We start from the raw sequence: 21,190 nt of genomic DNA, 5'->3' as shown, positions 1-21,190 counted from the left end.
TTTCTTTACCTTGCCTGATAGCCTTTCAGAGTACATAATTCAGTTTACATGATCAGATGGTTCGGGCCAATTTGCCAATAGTCTGCCAGGGTTTTCAGATCAATGGACAGCTTGCTCCTGACCACTGACCTCCTCTTGCATTATGTCTCAAACATGGAAAGGCCTGACTCCAGATTCAACTCATACTGACACCTCTATATGGGTTTCCTAGCTGGGATTCTTAGACCAAGTTCATGAAGCATTTCGGTATCACAGGCTATAGAGCCAAGAGTGTCTCTCATTATTTCTGGAGCGTGGATACTTTTTAAATGGAAAAGGCCAAAAACCAAATCTCCATATTCTTCCCTATATTTCCAATTCCTTTTCAACTCACATGTATCAGATGTCAACATCCATCTTTTGTTTCAACATAGCGTTTCAATGAACTTACTGCTTGAAATATTCAATATATGTGCAGTTTTGCTTCGGCTTACACGTCACAAAAAGTTTGTAATTGCAGAATGTCTTATACTAGTTAGGCCCGCTTTTTCAAATTAGGAATTTGAAAAATGCCAGATAAAGAATTTGAGCAAATATTACTGTTAAATTAACTTGCGCTTTAATTGGGCAAATCCAAGAAGCTAGATTAGCAACTCCTACAACCCAATATCAAACCTACTTTTATTATTCCTAAGCATGATTGCAATATGATTGCTTCAGCATACTACAGGGTTTCGTCATGATTAATCTTGGTAAAAAGATTTGGACTAAATACTTCTCGACATTGATCAGATAGAATAAACAACTCCTTGCTATTCACTTGCTTTTCTAGTCAGAGTATGAATCTGTACTAGAACCACATTTGTGATGCTGAAAACATGCACATTCTGTGCCATCAAAGTGGGACATTTTTGATTCATCAATATTTTTGCTCATGTCTAAAGCAATGAAAACATCTGATGAAGAATCATGAACCTGATTCGAATTGTAACATTGATGCTTAGATAAATGAGTGGTGTGTGCTCTTTTGGGTTCTGTGGATTTGGGACTGTTCCTGGAGGATATACGATGGTCTGATTTTTTTCTGTGAGAAATACTATCTTTCTCTTGATGTCTTTCATAGTCCTGATTCCTGGATGTACTATATTGTTCTAGACTGTTATAGGAAGTGTTATTCAATTTGAAAGCTCTAGATTGTAGTTTGAAATTCTTATGTGTACTGTAATTAGGGGATTCCTCAAATGATTCAACATGGGGAATTAAGTCTGTTTGTTTTCCTGGGCAGCTAGGAGAGGAAACAGACTGAATCTCTAAAGGCTTTGTAACATCTTCACCATCTGTTGAAAGAAAAATTGCTGGTGGTGAACAGTTGTTGTTGTTGTGATTTTCTATCTCAACAGTGTTGTACTCTGGTGTTTTTGGCTGAAGTGGTATGATTTTGTTTTTGTCTGATTCCTCAGATCCTTCATGTTTGTTTGATTCTTCATTTTTGATCAATTCTTCCTTCTTGTCAGATTCTTCCTTCTTGTCAGATTCTTCCTTCTTGTCAGTGTTAGCATTTGCCATAATTGGTTCCCTAAAATGATAACAGAATGATTTTAAACAAAACATTATTTATAAATAATGCTTAATATCAAATAATAACTTGGGAACAACATCAGCTAAAAGACCAATCTTGAACAGATTACAAGTGATGAAACATTATCTTTCCCTCTGACTTTTCTAAGAAAGGGAGGGAATCTTTAATCAAGTTGCCATTTTTCTTATTCATTCCATTTCATTATCAACCGTAAGCGGGGGGTGTTGCACATGAAAGATTCTTAGCTGGCAGAAGGATATTAGCAACATATTTTGAAGGCTGCATTTGAATGTAAGAATTACATCATGGATGGATAAACATTTAATAAGCCCGCGCAAAATACTTATTTCTACTTCCTGCTTCTCGAGAAGACTAGAACAGGGTTTTTACACTTAACATCTCTATGAAATTTAGGCCAGGAGACGGCTCAAGGCCCTGGAAGGGAACATGATGACTGAATTGGGATGTCCATCCTTCTGCAGGATATTCAACCTCAACATCTGATTCTTAAATGGCTAAGTTGCATTTGATTGGCAGTCTGTACTACTGCAACAATTAGACCCAACATATTATATCTGTGCTTAAAATATATAAATAGTAAGGATTAGGATGGGAGTTGTTACGATACAGAGATATAGTGATGGGAGGGGAGAAGAGAATGAAACAATAACTTACTGCTTCTTCACAAACAATGAATTGTATATGTGCACAAGGACTATTACTGCTAAGATCAAGCTAGAAACAGCTACACAGGCAACGATGATGTGCTTTAGTAGTTCTTTAAGGTCTGCAGCCTTTGCTCTTTTTTTGTCCTGAATACCTAAAGGGACATAATAGATGACACAGAATAGTATCATATTTCCATAATGTAACAGTGCCCCATCTTAACTGCTGCTGTAATTCATTGCAGAAAACTTGCTGATATATTTAAGCATTTCAAGTCAGACCACTCATCTGATTCACTTCATGTATAGCAATGTGCCATATGGTATTAGTTCTCTGCTTTGTGACTCTCGCTTACTGACTGGTCATTCAGCAACTGTTCAAAGTTACAACAGTGCTGAAAAAGATTTACAACCAGTCCTTGAGCTTACAGCTGTACATTTGCGACCTTCACAGCTGGCTTCCAACAAACAAAGTCAATGGGGAAGTCACGGTCATGTGACGTCGCGCTTAACAACTGTGGGTGATTCACTTCACGACCGCAGCCAGAAATGACGTTGTAAGTTGGGTGCAGTCACATGATGTTTTTTACGACCATGTCACTTAGCAATGGAGTTGCCGGTCCCAATTGCAGTCAGTGAGGACTGAGGTGTATCTAAGGCTGAAGTATATCTAAGATTTACCCCCAAACATCTGTCTCTTTTCCCTAAATCAGTCACTTCAGTGCTCATTGAGATGTTCTTCCAAGATTATTTTAAAAGCTTGGACCCTAAATAGCAGCATTAAAGTACCATATAATTCAAAAGTAAGCTTTGCTACTTATCTCCACAACAGTAACAGGTTCATTGCTAAACCAATCAATAGTTCCTCCAGCAAAACACCATAATTTCTTTGTAGCCTCACTTGAGAAATGCTCTAAAGAGATGCTTCTTTTACTATCTGAAGCCAAAAAAAATCTCGTCATTTGGAAAGAATGAATGCCGTCCTCTGTAGGACTGGGTTTTACTGAACCTTTCTAAGATTAATTCTTTAGCTGGAACATCTTTTCCAGATCACAATTTGAAAAGAGATGGGGAAGGGAAGAGAATCAGAATTCCGATGCTCATCTCAGTTGTTATGTGAGCGTTATCAAGCTCAGAAGCTTATTCCAAAGTTTGAGCCAAAGCTTAAGCCAGCATGCATAATGAATTATAATGTAATCATGGCAGTGCCAATAAGGTTGAACAACTGTGGTATTCTGAGAAAGAGTTCAGAGAGGCCTCCTACAAACAACGGTCCATCTTTTGTTATTTACCATGCACAATTTACTATAAGAAGGAGCTCTTCTTCCACCTTTCATTTGACAGTACACCATTGAATATTTGGATATTAATGAAAAATGTGTATAAACAAGGATTAAGAGACTGTTGGATTTTAGATCCTTACACATTCCACATTTTTAATCTGACATTTATGCTTAAATTTAAATATAGTATGATTTGATTTCTGTTGAAACTGAAGAAAAGCTTTAAATGTCTTTCATTGGCTTTAGTCCTGCTTCTCACATTTAATGTAGCAGGTATCTAACAGATTTAAATTCCTGGTTAATTATCACTTTTCAGGTTGCACCACGTCCTTCAATACAACTAATTAACAGAGAAGGTTTGAGTTGAGAAGTTGTACAGAATGTAAACAGAGCTTGCATGATTTCTGTATGCGGGAACTTTTTCATATTCAGATAATACAAAATGCCACAACTGTTGACTGTGGAAACATCATCCAGGTAGCTAGCAGCGCTCACTTGTGAATTTCAATCTGTTGTCTTCAGCCTTCTAAAAATGAGTAAGACTACATGGTATACGGCTGATGCTAAGAGCAACTTCACTGGCATCTTACACATGCATGCCTTATCTGCTTTTCACAATACGTACTTTTTTCTTCATGGTAAAAGTTTGCTCCAGCACAAGATGGAGAGAAAAATGTTTTAAATTATATGCTAGGGTTATGCTTCTATCACCTCTCTGGCTCTTCACAAAAGCTTTTTGCAATTACCGTGTGATTTTTACTTTAGCAATACCACTAGGTGATGCAAAACTGCTGGATTACATGTGGTTTACAATGTCTCATCTCTTTGCCCTTTTGTCAATATCTCTCCCCTTTATCCCCAAACAGATTTCCTCCCATTCTTGATCAATCCTCCTCTTCTTCCTCCTGAAGTGAAGGTGCAGTCACAATGGAGAACAAAGCTTCCCTCCCAACCTAAAAAATCCATTTTCACGGTATTCATTTTTATCCTCCAAGTAAAGGTAGTTAGGAGGTACCCTGCTATTCTTAAAGCTGTGTGTTCTGACTCCCCATATTTCCAAACCTGACGGCTGAAGCGCCAGGGGATGCAGGCTTCATCTTGAATTTGGATATTCCATGAGTATTTGGCTTCAGATCCAAGCAACAGAAGCCCAGAGAAACCAGCACACACAAAAGCTGGGCATATATTCACTACATCTGGCATGCAGGAGCAATGCCCCAAAGCTTGCCAGCCCTTAAGCCTTTGAATGGTACAGCCACATTGCTCTGGCATCCAAAAACCAGCATTTACACTGGGGGTTGCAGCTTTTATCTCATGACAAAAAATACTAATGCTATTAAAAATCTGTTTTCACTAGAGGCTGGCTATATAGATGAAATATTTCTGTTTTGACTAAGCCATTTTTGCCACATATTTTAGTTTTAACTAGGCTGTGAACAGAGTTCCTGGTCTTATTATTCATTAATGTCTGATACAGCAGTACACTGCTCTACTTATCTGCTGCTTTATTTATCACATCAAGTTCTGCTAATGGATAATGATCTGAAAGGTAAAACTCTACTGCTCAGTTACAAATCTTCATATAATTTGTTTCTGTCTTGTACAATGAATTTTGAAACTACAGCCCTGCCATGGGTTTACAAAATTAAAAAGTAAAGAAAGCAGTACCTTTACGTTGTTATCTGCATATTGTTATCGGGTGCTTTGCATGTCGTGTTTTATTAGAGGTTTAAACTTTGGCTTAAGGAACCCAATAACAACAACAAAACAAACCCTGCCTTGTTAATTTTGTAATTGAGGTCTAGGCAAACAAATTGCCACAGCCATAGAAAAATGTTTGTTCTCTTTCAGCTGAACACACACAAAATAGGTTTTAGCAGAACAAACCCAACATAAAAGCATAAATCAAGTGTTTAAAAATAGAATGGGGATAGCTGCAGTTTGCTATGTCAATGAACACAGGACAACAGAGCTGAAATTATACCCCTGATATATTAGGTAATACTCTTTTTCACTGAACTGCAGAGCGCAGAAGATACACAGGGAACATTATTCCTTTTAACTCTGTGTAAGCTTACTTTACCTAAAAGCTTATTTTATTTACCTTCATACTTCTCAAAAAATTCAAATCTTCTGGCGTCCTTCACATCTTCATTTGTCACTTCGGTTCTTATATCTAAAAATCAAAAGGTAACAGTAATATTTTGTGCTATTGGTTTTTAGGTGACAAGATAAAAACATTTTATTTCATTCCAAAGAGCCTTTTAAAATAAGTATGCTAATTTGGGGTTTGTTGTGTGCTCTTTATTACACAGGGTTTGTTTTTTTTTACATCTATCTATTATTTCACTTTTTAAAAAGCATCATGTTCATGCTCTGATATTGTGAGTGGGCTAGAGGGTGTCATCAGCCATTAAGAAGGGATAAAAAGAGTCAAAGAGATGGGATTCTCCTGTCTTGGCTAGCAGGTAACCTTCCCAGTTCAGGGAATCATTGGGTTGTTTGTATATTCACACAGTTCTGTCGATGAATATTCACTATACAATAGTTCTCATAAGGTGGGATAATAATACATGCATCCTAGGCTTGCTAAGTGTTAATCTATTTTAACCAATGAATTCAATTTTTGATATAGCAGGTGGAGAGAGAGATCTGGTTTTGCAAGTCAGTTGTCTTCATTAGAACACATTAATTGCAAGTAGGAGTTCTCCACAATATAACCACAAGTTTCAGTTGCAGACTGAAGTCTTTTAATGTTAAGAAGCAAGAGATGCTTAAAAATATATGCTATATTTCATAATGTCAGGAGGTTCTATATAATTCTACATAAAGAGGAAAGGGTTTTGGTATCTTAAAATAACAACATGGCTTGTCAGCCAAATAATTGCCTAAAACAATGTTTTTCTACTTGGAGTATGATAGGAGGATATGTTCAAAATTGGTTTTAAGGTGTTTTTTTATAATTATATAACTATTGCTTTAAACATTTATCCTACACTTTAAGCTTCCATAATTCATCAACAAGGAGACTGTAGATTCTGGAGGCTGGTGCTTTGCTATGTGGCATGCTAGCTTCCATTTTTTTTTTCCATCAAAAGAAACACATAAGTAAAAATGTATTTAAAAATCAGGAAGGTAATAAACTTGGTGGCCTCAAGGGTTAGGGTTATGGAACCCCAGTGCTAGACTGATTTGATAGGTAAAAAGGCGTTTGATAGTACAGTACAATTAGTACATAGGTCTTGATCAGTGCAGATAATGAATCCCATGAAATGATTACATTATTCAAATTCACACTATTCAAAGTGATATTTCTATGGAAAATATGGTAATTGGTTCCAGCTCTATGGAAATAGGCTATGAAAATTTTAAACATAAATTTGTATATGTATATTAATGAAATATTACAGTAAAGGACAAAGAGAATGTACAGGTAATCCCCAGTTTAAGAACAAGTTCCGTTCCCAAGGTCTGTCCTTAAGTTGAATTTGTATGTAAGCCAGGACAGTATTATTGTATAATACTGCATAAGTAGTATTGTGTAATTAACTTGAACCATTGTGTATTTAACTTGAATCACTGTGTATTTAACTCAAATTTTGCTACTACAATAGGCTCCATTCTTAACTACAGGTTATCTGAAAACTGGGCATTCTTAACCTGAGGACTACCTGTACTTATAATTTAAATTTATGGTTAACAATGTCACAGAGAAAGCAAAACAAAACAAAACAAAAATTCTAAATATTCCTAAAGGTAAGCTTATACTGACAAAATCATCTTTATTGTCTTTCAAAATATTTTAGTGTAGACTGAACTGTTTTCTTTTTCTTTAAATCTTCATACATATGCTAGTAGATACAGAATGCTTTATCCACCTTTCAGCAAATTTGCACGCTTTGATCGAGGTTAGGGTCAGCATCCATAATGTTTTGCTTCATGACTTCTACAGCTCAAAAGATACCTTCAAATACCTTGAGAGTAAACTCCTTCACTTGTACATTATCTTACTCTTCGGCATGACTGTCAGCTTCTTCAAATACTCTGTGTTGATCAAAAGGTAGGAGATGGTCATCAGTCAATTCTTACGAGTGGGAATTGAGCAGTTCCTGAACATCGTCATTTTCTAGTTCATCAAATCAAAATTCTCTTCAAAATCACTACTATTTGCACAGTGAGGCAAAATGCGCTTCCATACTCTACACATGTTGTCTGCAGTTACTTGTTGCCAAGCATGGTGAATATTTTTTATTGCATGTCTGAAGTTATAATTTTTCCAGAACTCTGTTAAGGAAATTGCATTGTCTCCAGCAGTTTAGCAACTACCTATTCACATGTTTTTCTTATGTAGTAGGTCTTAAATGTTGTGATGGCCCCTTGTTTTGGTGGCCAAAAAGTGCTTTTTACATTTTCACACAATGAATTCAGTGTAGTTGGATGTCCTGGAGCATTATCTAAAATCAGTAGCACTTTAAATGTGATGTTACTTTCCTTGCAATATTTTTCAATAGCTGGGCAAAAATAGCTTGAAAACCAGTCATGAATACTGCTTGGGTCATCCATATTTTCTTATTTCACCGCCAAATAACTGGAAGTGATCTATGGTTGTAGCCTTTCAGAGCGTGAGGATTTGGAGACCGATAAACAATCATCAGTTTCAATTTAAAATCGCCTTGAGCATTGCCTCCCAATAAAAGTGTTAGGTGATCCTTAGATACTTTAAATCTAGGCTGAGATTTTTCTTTCTTGGAAATGTAAGTTCTGGAAGGCATCCTTTTCCAGAATAAACCGATTTCATCCATGTTAAATATTTCTGATCAGCGCATCAACCATCTTCAATTAAAAAAAAAAAAAATTAGGATATTTAGATGCTGCATCCTCATTTCCACTGGCCGCCTCATCAGTAATTTTAACATTATGCAGCTGATTTTTAAATTGATCAAAGCAACCAACACTTGCATTAAAAGTTTCATTTACTTCATTATTTTTTCCTTTCACTCTCTTAAGCAACCTTAAGAGTCTGAATGGCTGCTCTGCTAAGGGGAATCCATTTTTGACTGCAATCCTCAATCCATACAGTTAAAAGATGCTCTGTTTCTATCATTGTAACACTTCCATTCCTTGTACAGCAGTGCTTAAAAGGTTGTGAACCCTTTTGAATTTTCAATATTTCTGCATAAGTACGACCTAAAACATGATCTGTTCTCCACATGTCCTAAGACTGGATAAACAGAACCCAATTAAACAAATGAGTCAAAAACATTGTACATTGATTTACTGAGGAAAATGATCCTCAAAAGTATGTGAACCTCTAGGATTATCAGTTCATTTGAAAGGGAAATTAGAGTCAGGTGTTTCAATCAATGGGATGATAATCAGGTGTGAGTGTGTGAGGTCCTGCCTTATTTAAAGAACAGTGCATCACGGCTCAAAGAAAGGCAATTTCTGAGGACCTTTGAAAAACAGTTGTTAATGCTCACCAGGCTGGAAAAGGTTACAAAACTATTTCCAAAGAATTTAGATTCCACCAGTCCACTGTCAGACAGATTGTGTAGAAAGGGAGGCAATTCAATACCATTGTTACCCTCTCTGGAGTTGTTGGCCAGCCAAGATCACACCAAGAGCAGGGACTATAATATTCCAGGTGGTCTCAAAGAACCCCAGGGTAACATCTAAGGAACTAAAGGCATCTCTTACATTGGCAACTGTTAGTGTTCATGAGACCACCATCAGGAGAACACTGAACAACAAAGGTGTGCATGGCAGATTGTAAGGAGAACGCCACTATTCTCCAAAAAGAACATTGCTGCCTGGGTATAGTTTGTGAAAGACCACATGGAAAAGCCAGAAGGAAGAATGTTCTGTGGGCAGATGACCAAAATAGAACTTTCTGGCTTGAATGAAAAGTGTTATGTTTGGCAAAAGGCAAACACTGCATTTCAGAATAAGAACCTTATCCCATCTGTGAAACATGGTGTGGCAGTATCATGGCTTGGGCTTGCTTTGCTGCCTTTGGACTAGGACAGCTTACCATCATTGATGGAACTCTGAATTCTGAATTGTACCAGCAAATACTACAGGAAAATATCAGGGTACCTGTCCATGAACTGAAGCTCACGATAAAGTGGGTCATGCAACAAGACAATAATCCAAAACACACGTCATATGACCAAAGAATGGATAAAGCAGAAGAAAGTTAATGTTCTGGAATGGCCAAGTGAAAGCCCTGGCCTTAATCCTATAGAAATGTTGTGTAAGGACCCGAAGTGGGCAGTTCATTTGAGGAAGCCCACAAAAATCCCTGAAGCTGTTCTGTAAGGATGAATGGGCTAAAATTCCTCCAAGCCCATGTACAGGACTGATCAACAGTTATTGGAAACATTTAGTTCCAGTTATTGCTACCCATGGGGGGCACACCAGTTATTGAATATGCTTTTGCCACACACAATTATGTAGCTTTGGACCACTGTCCTCATTAAATCAGTGAACAAGTATAATGTGTTTGACTCATTTGTTTAATTGGGTTCTGTTTATCTAGTTTTAGGGCTGTGTGGAGAACAGATCATGTTTTGGGTCATATTTATGCAGAAATATTGAAAATTCAAAAGGGTTCACAAACTTTTAAGCATTGCTGTAGATGTTTGCAAACTACAAAAAGTTGGTGCAACTTTACCTTTTTCTTTTATTTTCCCTGCCTGCTTTATAATATTGCATACTGTACATTCAGGCACTCCAACATCTTGTCCTATTTTAGCGTTGCTATGACCACGTTCATGTTGCTCAATTACATCAGATTTTTGCTCTAATGTAATAATGATCCTCTTCTTTTTTGAGCTTGTAGTGTTTTCCTCTGAAGGAATCTTCTTTGCACACACAAAGATTAGCAGCATCTAAAACTCCAATGGCAACTGCGCACACGCTAGCCTCACATTAACTGAATTTTGGTTTGCATTAAATGTGACCTGGTATCAATTTACAATTTATACAAAATTGAATATTACATTATTCGAACTTGCATTAAGCTGTACACCATTCCTCCTTCGCTCCCAGTTGCTGTTTTTTTTATATTTCTGATTTCTCCAATTTAAAAAACAATGGCATATTATAACTAAAAAAAAAAAAAAAAGCTCTTCCATTTCAGTCACCTCATTTCTGGAATCTTTATTGTTAATTTCAAATATTGGTCAATGATCTGATTTATATGGATATAATATTTGGCTAGAAAAACCTTACTCTTAATGACTAGTTTGATTCAATCATTCTTAACAGATGAAGTTGAAAAGACCAATTTGGGCAGATGTTACCTCAGACAAAATGACATAGAAAATTAGATAATGAATTTACTTTGAGGAAGAGTTGTTTTAAGTGGATAAATCAATGATGTTTCACTGGAGGCAGGTACAGTAAGACCTTCTTCTGGGAAAGATTCCATCAGTGTCTTGTCCTTCTTTTCACTGGAATCTGACTCTTTTTAATTCAAGGGACAAAAATATTTGCATTAGAAAATTCTATAAGCATTCCCCAAAACAAAAATGGATTCTAAGTATTACAGCAGTATTAGTGTAAAATGTAGGATTCTTTCTAAAGAATAATGTCTGATAAATAAAGCCTGATCTTTGGAATAGAATAGGATACTATCAATCAAATAGAAACCTATCTTGAGATGCATAGCAGATAAAAATTTAAATTTACTCTGAACTAAGAAGGTCGATATAAGTGCAGCCTAAAGCACATGCAATACATTCAGCTGTGTACATCTCAAAACTTCCCACAATTCTCACTGAAGTGATGATGGCACATAGAAGCAAAGGCATCTGGGTGGATCCAAAAAGTCAAGATGCCAGCTGCCACTGTGCAGTCAAAGCCCTGCCCCCTTTTTATGTGTGTTCTGTGTGCAACACAGCCATCTTGCCTTTTTGGACACTCCTTGCACAGAGGTATGCTTCCTTGGCTTGATTAGCCGCCCACCCCCACCCCCCATCCCCAATAATTTTATCGGAATAACACGTCAAAATTTAACTACTGAACATTATTAGAAATCTGTTCAGCAACAGTGTAAACTGAGTTTACCTGGACCTTGAGATTTTTCTAAGGGAAACTCGTCTTCCATAAGCATCTGTGCCTTGCTTTCATCAGCTGCTGGAGTATTCTGAACTTTAGCTTTAACAACAGATGAAATTGTAATTCACTTAAGCACCATATTGGAAAGCTACTGAGATCTATCTATCTATCTATCTATCTATCTATCTATCTATCTATCTATCTATCTATTTGGGTGCCTTCGAGTCAGGGTTGACTCCTGGCAAGTGGTTTGCTATTGCCTCCTTCCTAAAGCTGAGGGAGAGTGACTGGCCCAAGGTCACCCAGCTGGCTTCATGTTGAAGGTGGGACTAGAATTCAGGGTCTCCCAGTTTCTAGTCTACACCAAACTGGCTGTCTCATTTTGTTCTAGCATAGCATTTGAAAGAAATATACATTTTGTTAATCCCCTCATCAGTAAAGAGAGGATAATGTTCAATTTTATTTCTTATGAGATATCATAACAAATATTTTGTATTGGCAAGCAAACAACCAAACTCAGAGAACACCAAGGACTCCACAGGAAATCCATGATCTGCAATTAGGATCACTGGGAGGGGAGAGGTTTGGTGGCTTGAGACCCTCAGAACAATTACCCTATTCTGGACTGTGTAGACCATCCCAATGGCCTTAACGTCAGGCTCAAGAGAGCACCTGCCCCATTCTGGAATGAGATTCATAGGCATCTATGCTTTTCCCATGTTAGATAATTCCCCTTCCCAACATAGATGCCTAATAATGTTTATTTTGCTTTTCATCAGAATGATATAAAGTGTTCTGAATAGCTAGTCAATCACAAGGGCATGAATTGCATTAAATTTCATAGACATTGGTGAAGTAGATCTTGAATCGCTCTTCTTTAAAACTGGGTTATTAAAGTGCCTGCAACACTTTGCTCTTTGTTGGAATGGGATAAAATATATGGAAAATGTATAAGTATATGAAGTACATTTAATAGAAATCAGTGCTGCTGTTTCCAGTTACACTATCTTTTGCTCTAAGAAACCTTTTACTCAGAGCACTTTCACATAAGTCCTAAAGCTCTCAATATATTTTTATGAGTGTTATTAATTTATGTATTATTTTAATCAATTTATATGACTACCGATCTTGCAATAGTGACCCTGAGTTTCTAACATAGGATTAAAAACTCACAATAAAAAATAAACAACAATATAAACAAATATAATGGCAACGTAGTTTGACTGACACCTGCTCCCAACCTACCCATCCTGAATCTCAAATATCTGTCTAATTTATATTTATACTCTATACAGATACATATACCTAATAGGAGGGCAAAGTAGGATGGTGGAAAATACTGCTTATAAGGGCAAAGAAGACAGAACAAAATAATATATAGCTATTAAATCTAGTTACTGAACAATCTGAACTGCAGAAAGGATACATTAATTAGAAAGGAGACCTAAATGAAAACTAAATGAATACAACTGAAAGATTAGAAAGTATTTACTGTTATAGAAAGGAGAAAGAATGGTTGGGAAAGGAGAAAGTTGGATAAACAAACTAAATGTAGGAGAATGAAATGATATTGAAAATGATGAAAAAAAACCACATTTTGTTCACAAGAGACAGTGTTGTCAGTGTCACTACAAAAATCAGTCTGGATAATAATGGGGAGGGGGGGAACTTGAAGCAAAAGCAAGCAGTTCATCTCTTTTCTCTTCCCATGATCTCACCACCTATCTGAAAAGCTACAAGTGGGGTGACATGTGGTGGTCTGATTGCAAAGGTAACTCTGATTTGTTCCCTGATTTCTATACCCCCCCTTCTTCCACACCTCATCAAGGCATTTTACACAAACAAGCACTGTAGTTGCTGTGGTGATGCCTTGAGCCTTGCAGCATGGCAGAGCTCCTAAACTACGTATCAGAGGCAGACTTTGAAAAAAAAAATCTGAATTGAACAGAACGAGTAATAGACATGTGCCCTACCTCAAATGGGGAAAAAAAATCAATCCCAAGTTGAACCGATGGAGGCAGAGAACAGCTGTATTAAGAAAACAAAAGCTCTGAACTAGATAAGCTAGGCTTCAAGGAACAACTCCAAACCATGGCATAGTAAATAGGAGAGAAAACAGTATAGTCCTGTCAGCTCCAGATCCAAGTGTTCACTTACTTGCAAGTAGTGTTAAAATAAAAATGACAAGCTAAGAAAGTCCTATGAATTATTAATTGAATTTCCTTAGCTCATTTAGAAATATAGAAATGTGTTCTAAGGTCATAATCTTAGCATTCTCCCGCCAACAAAACAAATAAGGCTTTGTAGGCTTTCCCTTCTTCATTTCAACAGACCTTGGTATCTAATATGCTACATACAGTTTCCTAAAAAACCCACTGTGATCTATAATATTAGGTTGTACAATAAGATTTACCTGTATATTCTTTTAATTCCTGAAGAATATTTTCCATTACTGATGATTGCATTTCCTCACTACCTAACAAAGGCTCCTGCTCGTCTATTTTCAAAATATCAAAGATTAAATTAACGTTCATTGTTACTCTAGGCAAGCTCAATAAGAGCAGCAATATCAGTTATACAAACATCAACTGCCATCAACTGTCCTATAAGAATAAATAATTTTAAAATATTACCTTCCACCCAGAAGTACACCAGATACTACTCTTAGAAGTTCTAACAATATCTTAGGCAAATATCTTATCCTAAAATGTATGTTAATATATATGAGTTTAGCAATACAATCCTAAACAGGGTTACTCAAAAAGTATACTCAATGTAAACAAACAAGCACAAATTCTACACTTGGACATCACTATATCTAAATTAAGTAGCCTATATAATAGGGAACACAAAACAGAGAATGCAGTCTAGTCAGCCAGGACACTTCAAAGTGCAGATTGAAAAACAAGAATTATTGATGTCAAATATATGTGTTAAAAAGAGAATAAGTGTGTCAGCAAGGTACGACCTAGAGAAGACACAATCAGAATGTAAGGCCAGTGCAAGGAATAGATTCAGTATGCTTCCTTGGTGCAGAAAGCTATGGAAGAGGTAAAAGAAAAAATAAGAGACATCAATATCCTGAATATCAAAGCAGAAAAATAAATTCTCAGAATGTTAAAAAGGAACAGATCCAAGTGGCTTTCAGAAAAAGCTATTATGATAGCCAGGGAAAGGCAGAAGATGAAAGCCTTGGGCAATGAGAACACCATAGAATAATTAAACACAGTCTTTCAACGTCAAGCAAGAGAGGACAAAGAAAGACATTTCACTCAGGAATGTCAGCAAATAGAGAAATTTAACACAAAAAGGAAAATGAGAGATCCTATTAAGAAGAATTGAAAAATCAGAGGAAAATTTATAGCAAAGTTAAGAATGCTCAAGAGAAATCAAAAAGATTTCTTAAAGAAGATTAAAGAAAGATGGAAAGACTATACTAAAACCCTTTACAAATGGGATTATAAAATGACAAACATTTGTAAACAGAGAATATATTTAGGAACTGATTATGCTAGAAAATGAGGGAAAAACAGGCAGTAGACCAGCTATCAAATATGAAAATATTAGACACATCGAACTCTTTTAAAGCTGTAGGGAAAGTGAAAGTTTAAATGGAACATAGCCTAGGGATCAAAATTGATGCATATACCTATAAAAAAGAGATGCAAGAGAATATGCACATTGCCAGTTGACTGCATTTATTCCACATACAAGCAAAGCTTTGTTTAAGATCTTACAAAGAAGAATACAGCCATAACTGAAGAGAGAAATGAGGCAGGCTTCAAAAAAGGCAGAGGGACTCACAATCAGACAGCTAATGTCAGAAGAAGAATTTCCCTCTTTGAAGAAGGAGGCGATACCACCTGCTCTAAAGGCAGTAGTGTCTCCTTGGTTCTGAAGAGGCAGTCTCCCAATTCAGCCATTTTGCTGGGATCTGAAAGGAGGGAGACCTCTTGGCAGCATGAGACCTCTTGGTAGCATTAATATTGTTGTTACAGAGGTTCCACTCCTTGCTGAATGGGTGGTTCCAGTCAGGTATCAGCCCTTCAAGGCAGGCCAGGTAAAAAAACATACACCAAGGATTCCAGGTGCACTACTTTATTGTTGTAGAATATGAGAGAATCTTGAAAGTTTGTCCACGTTTGCTCCATAAACAAAATCAAGGCAAAGTTATTTTGAATTTTTTTCCCCACACTTGCTTCAATCTCCAGACTGTGTAATCTCTTCTTCAGGTCACTCCTTAATGACTCCTTTCTTCCTCCTCCCCTTAGTAGTCTTTCATACCTTCCCCAAGGTCAGCTCTAAAATCCTTTATACCAGGGATTATGGAAGAAAATTACTGTGTTTGGCTCCACTGTGGGATACCACAGGGCTCAGATCTTTCCTCCATGTTTTTCAACAACTACATGAAGCTTCTGGAGAGGGTCATCTATTGGTTTTGGGATGAGGTAGTATCAACATGGTAATGGTATTCAACTATATCCTAGCAAAATAGAGGTGCTGTTTGTTCTTAGTCAATGTGGCTTGATTCTGGTTGTGAGGCAGGGTGGTTCAGAATAGAAACGGGAGTGAGAAAAGTATGCATTTAAATTTAATTTATATAATGAATATATCATAAGAATAGCAGAATTGGAAGAGATATCACCTGAAATCAAGATTGGAGATTGGAACACCAACAATTTGAGATATGTAGATGACATAACTTTGTTAGCTGAAAATAAATTTAGAAAAGCTCATTATGAAAATAAAAATGGAAAATTAGAAATCCCTGTTAAAACAGAGGTAAATGTTGAAAATAATATTAAATAATAAGAATACCAAGGAATGCTTCTTGAACTTACACTAGAGAGTAAAGAAATAAAGGTGATGTACAGTTTTATTTTCTTAGCTCAAGAATGGACAGTGTGCTGAAGAAGTAAAGAGGTGATTAGTCCTGCAGGGGAATGTAATGACAAATTCATTCAAGGTCATGGAGATAAGGATATTTCAAGGACAATACAATCAGAAAAGTTAAAGCAATGAACTTTCCAGTGGTAATGTATGGCTTTTAAGGTTGGTAACTGAGAAAAAACAAGAGAAAGAAGATAAATGCCTTTGACTAGTGAATTTGCAGATAATTACCAGGAGTATCATGGACTAGAAGGAGAACAAATTGATCAGTCTTTGACTAAATAAAGGCTGACTGCTTCCTTGAGGTGATGAACAGCAAACAGAAACTCACATACTTTGGGCATGTCATATCAACAGATTATGGACTAGGAAAAAAAAAATGTTTGGTAAAGTGAAGGGAAAGAGAAGAAAGAGAAGACAATGGAGAAGGTAGATGGATGGGATTAAAGAGATTACTGGATGGCCCTTCGAACAGCTACTTGTTACTACTAAAGACAGGTCAAAATGTTGATCATTTGTCCACAGGTCAACCAAGAGTTGAACCAATGTAACCAACTGTCAAAATAAAATCAGTAACATTGTCTTTAGTCCAGAAATCCAATACACTGTATAACATGAAGAGCTTCCAGGCTGAATTGCTTGTCAAGATATAGCTCATGGCTAATGCACATTTTAATGAAATCCTAGTTTAAAATCTTTGGGAAACCATTTGATTTACTATAGAATAAACTCTGATCTAAGAGTACATTTATTATACAAAGGAGAGCAAAAGACACGTACCAGTCTCTTTGTTTAGATCATTTAGTATATTTTCCAGTTCTTTTACCGAGGTTTCTGATTGTTCGTTTATTGTGCTTTGTGAATTGTCTCTGTGTGCACTTCTTGCTGTAAATTGTAAAAATAAAGATTGACTAATTCTGATTGCACAAAATTATCTAACAATTTATTCAACTGAATCCATATTTACCCTTTAGTGATTGTAGAATTTGATTTAATAGCAACAACTGATAAGCCAAAGGTTCAGGGACATCTAAAAACAAAACACAAAATATTAAACTATTAAGATTCGCTATTATAAGGATTTTTTTAAAGAACACTTTTGCAAATTGTAAGAAGACTCTAATTGCCCCATGAATTTTGGAGTTATTTCCAATAAACCTAAATAAAAGCTGCCTTGAATAGTAATGAAGAAGAGCATTTTGTGAGTCCTGTAAAAGGGAATAATTCAGCAAAGGAAATATAAATGGTATAATACACAAACAGAAAATAGTTATAAGCACCGAGATAAATTGTATTTGCTATCTTACTGGCACTTATGTGTAACAGAATTGCTTGATAATTTGATCTGATAAAGGTAGTGTAAATTGACCTAGGCAGGTGACTAACTGCTAGCTGAAATGCACATTACATAATAAAACACAAACTAATCAGAAAATGGGACCTAGCTTTTAGGGGAAAAATTCAAAAGAAATTGCAGAAACGTCAGATGATTTTGTTCCTGACAGGACGTATCAGTTTAACATATAATGCAGTTTTAATACTACATGTTTGTTCTTTAAAGGAGAGAAAATGAAACTGATGTCTTGCATAACTGCAGCGGCTTGCTCACATATATGCATTTTAGTGATTGAAGTCCACACTTTATATATGAAGTGTGGACTTCAATTCCCAGAATTCTCCAGCCTGCATGGCTGGCTGGAGAATTCTGAGAGTTGAAGTCCACATATCTTAAAGTTGCCAGGTTTGAGAAGCACCGCTCTGGCCTAAGAGGAGTTATCTTTCCACCTTTTTTTCCCATTATAACAAGTGATAAAATCTGACGTATGTGGGATAGAGAAGAAACAATATGGTATGGACAAGACCCCTAGATAGCATCTGTGGTTTCCCTCAGTTAAGCACAATTTACTTTTTTATGGATTAAACCTTTTAGGTTTGCCATGCCTGACTAGATTTTGACCACTCTTTTTTTAATTATATCCATGACACCACATAGCTCAACACTTGAAAAGTTTGCTAAGCCTGCCACAGAAAAAAAAAAAAAAACAGCCGTCAGCTGGCAAATGCCAGTTGTATGTCTTTTTTTTAATCATTATAAAGGAATTATTGAAATATATTGAGATAGAGAAAGAAATATTACACACATATTCATTCAAATGTTTTTCTAACCTTTGGGGATACTATCTTCAGCAAACACACTTGAATATTTTTCTATGTTGTTATATTTCAATGGTTTCAGAGCTTTAGATACACAAAGTACATACAGTAGTCAATTTCTTAAAATGTATAACAAGATAGACTGTAGACTATAGTTTTACTTCTTTCTCCACTCTGAAGCTTAGGAGAAAATAAAAACCAAATATTTGATTGCAAGGCTCTTATAAATATGAAAAAAGATCCTTAACAGCATACATCCAGATCATAAATGGAAATAACATTATTTATAGTAATACATTCTATTTCTGCATTGTACTAGGTTCAAGATGAGAAGGATTTTTGGATCCTCCAGAACTACAGGGCATCTTATGAATCCTAAAATGTTATCAGACACATGTACATTTCAGTAGCACAAGTAGATTTACTATTACCTTCAGCCTACAAACATACACCACTAATAAGCTCTTTCTACAAAAGGTCTTTTCAATATAGTTCAGGACATTGTACTTTCATGAAAATTTCTTTTAAAAATGTGGAGGAGAAAAAGAAAAAAAGATGTTGATAACCCTGTTATGATGAATGAACTGCATTACATTTTCTTCAGACAAATGACTTTCTATATATTTCATACACTTGGCATCTTACTCATACAAAGCAAATCCCATCCAGACTGATGAACGAAAGTAATGGCATCTTGGCCACAAAATTCCCATGTAATATTGTAATTATATAAAATCATTTTCAAGTGTACAAAACTTCACATTCATGATCTCAACAGTTTTTACAACAGCTGATAAGATCAGCTATTATTTTTAAAGCAGGCTAGAATTCTATACTTAATTAGGCTACTTGATAAACTCACAGCTAAAAAGAAATTTAAAGTAGAGATTTCTTGACTTTTAGCTTAGCCATTACCGGCAATTTCCAAGTTCGCAGTTTGGATGAGAAAGCTGTTACAATTTTTGAGAAAATAAAATATTTGACTTCAACATTAAAATGGAAGAAGAAATTCTATAGGTATTAATTAATTAATTAATTAATCAATCAATCCAATTTATACAGCTACCCATCTACCAAAACCAAATTCTGGGCAGCAAACAAAATAAAAACACAATACAATAAAACAGTCATTTAAAACAATAAACGACATTGAGGCCCCAATAAAAACGCACCATCTACCAAGTACCGCATGCCAGCTCTATCAACATCCTGGCCCCAGTGCCTGGGGGAAAAGCCTGGTCTTCACCACTTTCCTATAGGCCAACGGAGTCAGGGCCACCTGCATATTCTGGGGGGAGGCTGTTCCATGAGGCACGCACCATGACAGAAAAGGCATGCTTCCAAGGCCCCACCAGGCAACACTGCTTCACTTATAGACCAGTTAAACTCTAAAAGTGCTAGCTTTGGTCTATAAACTCCTAAGCAATTTAGAGCCAGCGTCATGAGACTTCCCTTAATTTCAGGCCTTCTTATGTCTCACTATGAAGATGGTGGGTTGTTGACCATACAACCCTGACTCTTTTCTGACAACTTGCTTTTACTGAATTTTAGGGAAACCATAGAAAACACTTGTTTTGCTGAGATTTAAATGTTCTTCTCTGGCTTGTTTCAAGAAAGATTCCATTTCTGTTTTCATTTTGCTCTTGTAATATATTGGTTTTACTTTGTTGTTGCATTTATATTTTTAAGTTGTGCTTTGAGGATCCTAAGGAGCAGGTGGCGATCGCAAAACTTTCAACAATTCTCTTTCAGTCTCAGTACCACAGTAATAAAGTCACCATAATGGAATGACTCATAAAACTGTTGTAAAAAAGAATGACATAAGCAATATCATAATAGGGGCTCTTATTAGAAGCTATATAACAAAATGTATAATTGCATTCTACTCAGTTTCATTCCCAAAATACCATAGCAACAGTTATGGTAGTGCAACTCTATAATCACTTCAAGGTGAACCCAAATTTTGCTGTTAAAAAAAAAAGTCTTTACCTGTTACAGGATGATTTCTCTTACTGCTCTTGGACACGCTCTCTCCTGTAATTCCACCATCAAGTTTTATTGGAGCTTTTCTTCTCCCTTTTTTAGGGATATGCTTCATTTTCTTATCCACTGAACTATTTACTATCACTTGCATACCATTGTCTTTTAATACTACCGAATCCATTTTAAGGCCTTGGTTAATAATGTTGTTGGCTACAATATGAACTTCAGGGACCTCTCTTGAATCTTTTAAATTGTAAATGTCAATCTGAGTTTCGCTTGAATTGTCGGGAGAATGAAATCTTACGGTAATGTTAGTTGTTCTTAATGATCTGTCACCATTATTACCAGCAGTTTTGTCCTGTTTCAAGTCAGGAAGCAAAGCCCCTTCCTTTTCATCCTCTTCAGATCCTCCACCCTTCACTTTATTATGTCTCATTGGAGTATCCATAAGGATATTTGGGGAAATCTTGTAAGCCTTGTTACCCATCAGCACTGAATAGCTATTGGGGAACAGTCTTTCTTTTGCGGTTAGGCTACTGGGACTTGCCTTCTCTTTTACAGAGGATCCTGAAAAAATATAGTTGTATATGTTAAAA

At 36.1% G+C, this 21,190-nt stretch overlaps 1 protein-coding gene across 1 annotated transcript; it reads right to left on the bottom strand.

The window, feature by feature from the left end:
* Positions 1-62: 62 nt before the first annotated feature.
* Positions 63-21,184, bottom strand: LOC112540555 (uncharacterized). Its single transcript, XM_025166250.2, has 8 exons — positions 20,601-21,184; positions 17,425-17,487; positions 17,238-17,342; positions 11,577-11,666; positions 10,851-10,973; positions 5,611-5,682; positions 2,234-2,378; positions 63-1,555 (listed from the first exon to the last, which is right to left on the bottom strand). Exons 1-8 carry the CDS (start codon positions 21,079-21,081, stop codon positions 808-810), a joined length of 1,827 nt encoding a protein of 608 aa, XP_025022018.2. The 5' UTR covers positions 21,082-21,184; the 3' UTR covers positions 63-807.
* Positions 21,185-21,190: the final 6 nt, after the last annotated feature.

The sequence above is a fragment of the Python bivittatus genome, unplaced genomic scaffold (assembly GCF_059951505.1).
Source record: "Python bivittatus isolate LINGU-HERP-01145 unplaced genomic scaffold, Pbiv_v1 ctg000060_np1212, whole genome shotgun sequence".
Lineage (NCBI taxonomy): Eukaryota > Metazoa > Chordata > Lepidosauria > Squamata > Pythonidae > Python > Python bivittatus.
Note: the sequence above shows the minus strand (reverse complement) of the source record. Positions and strands in the feature narration are given on the sequence as shown.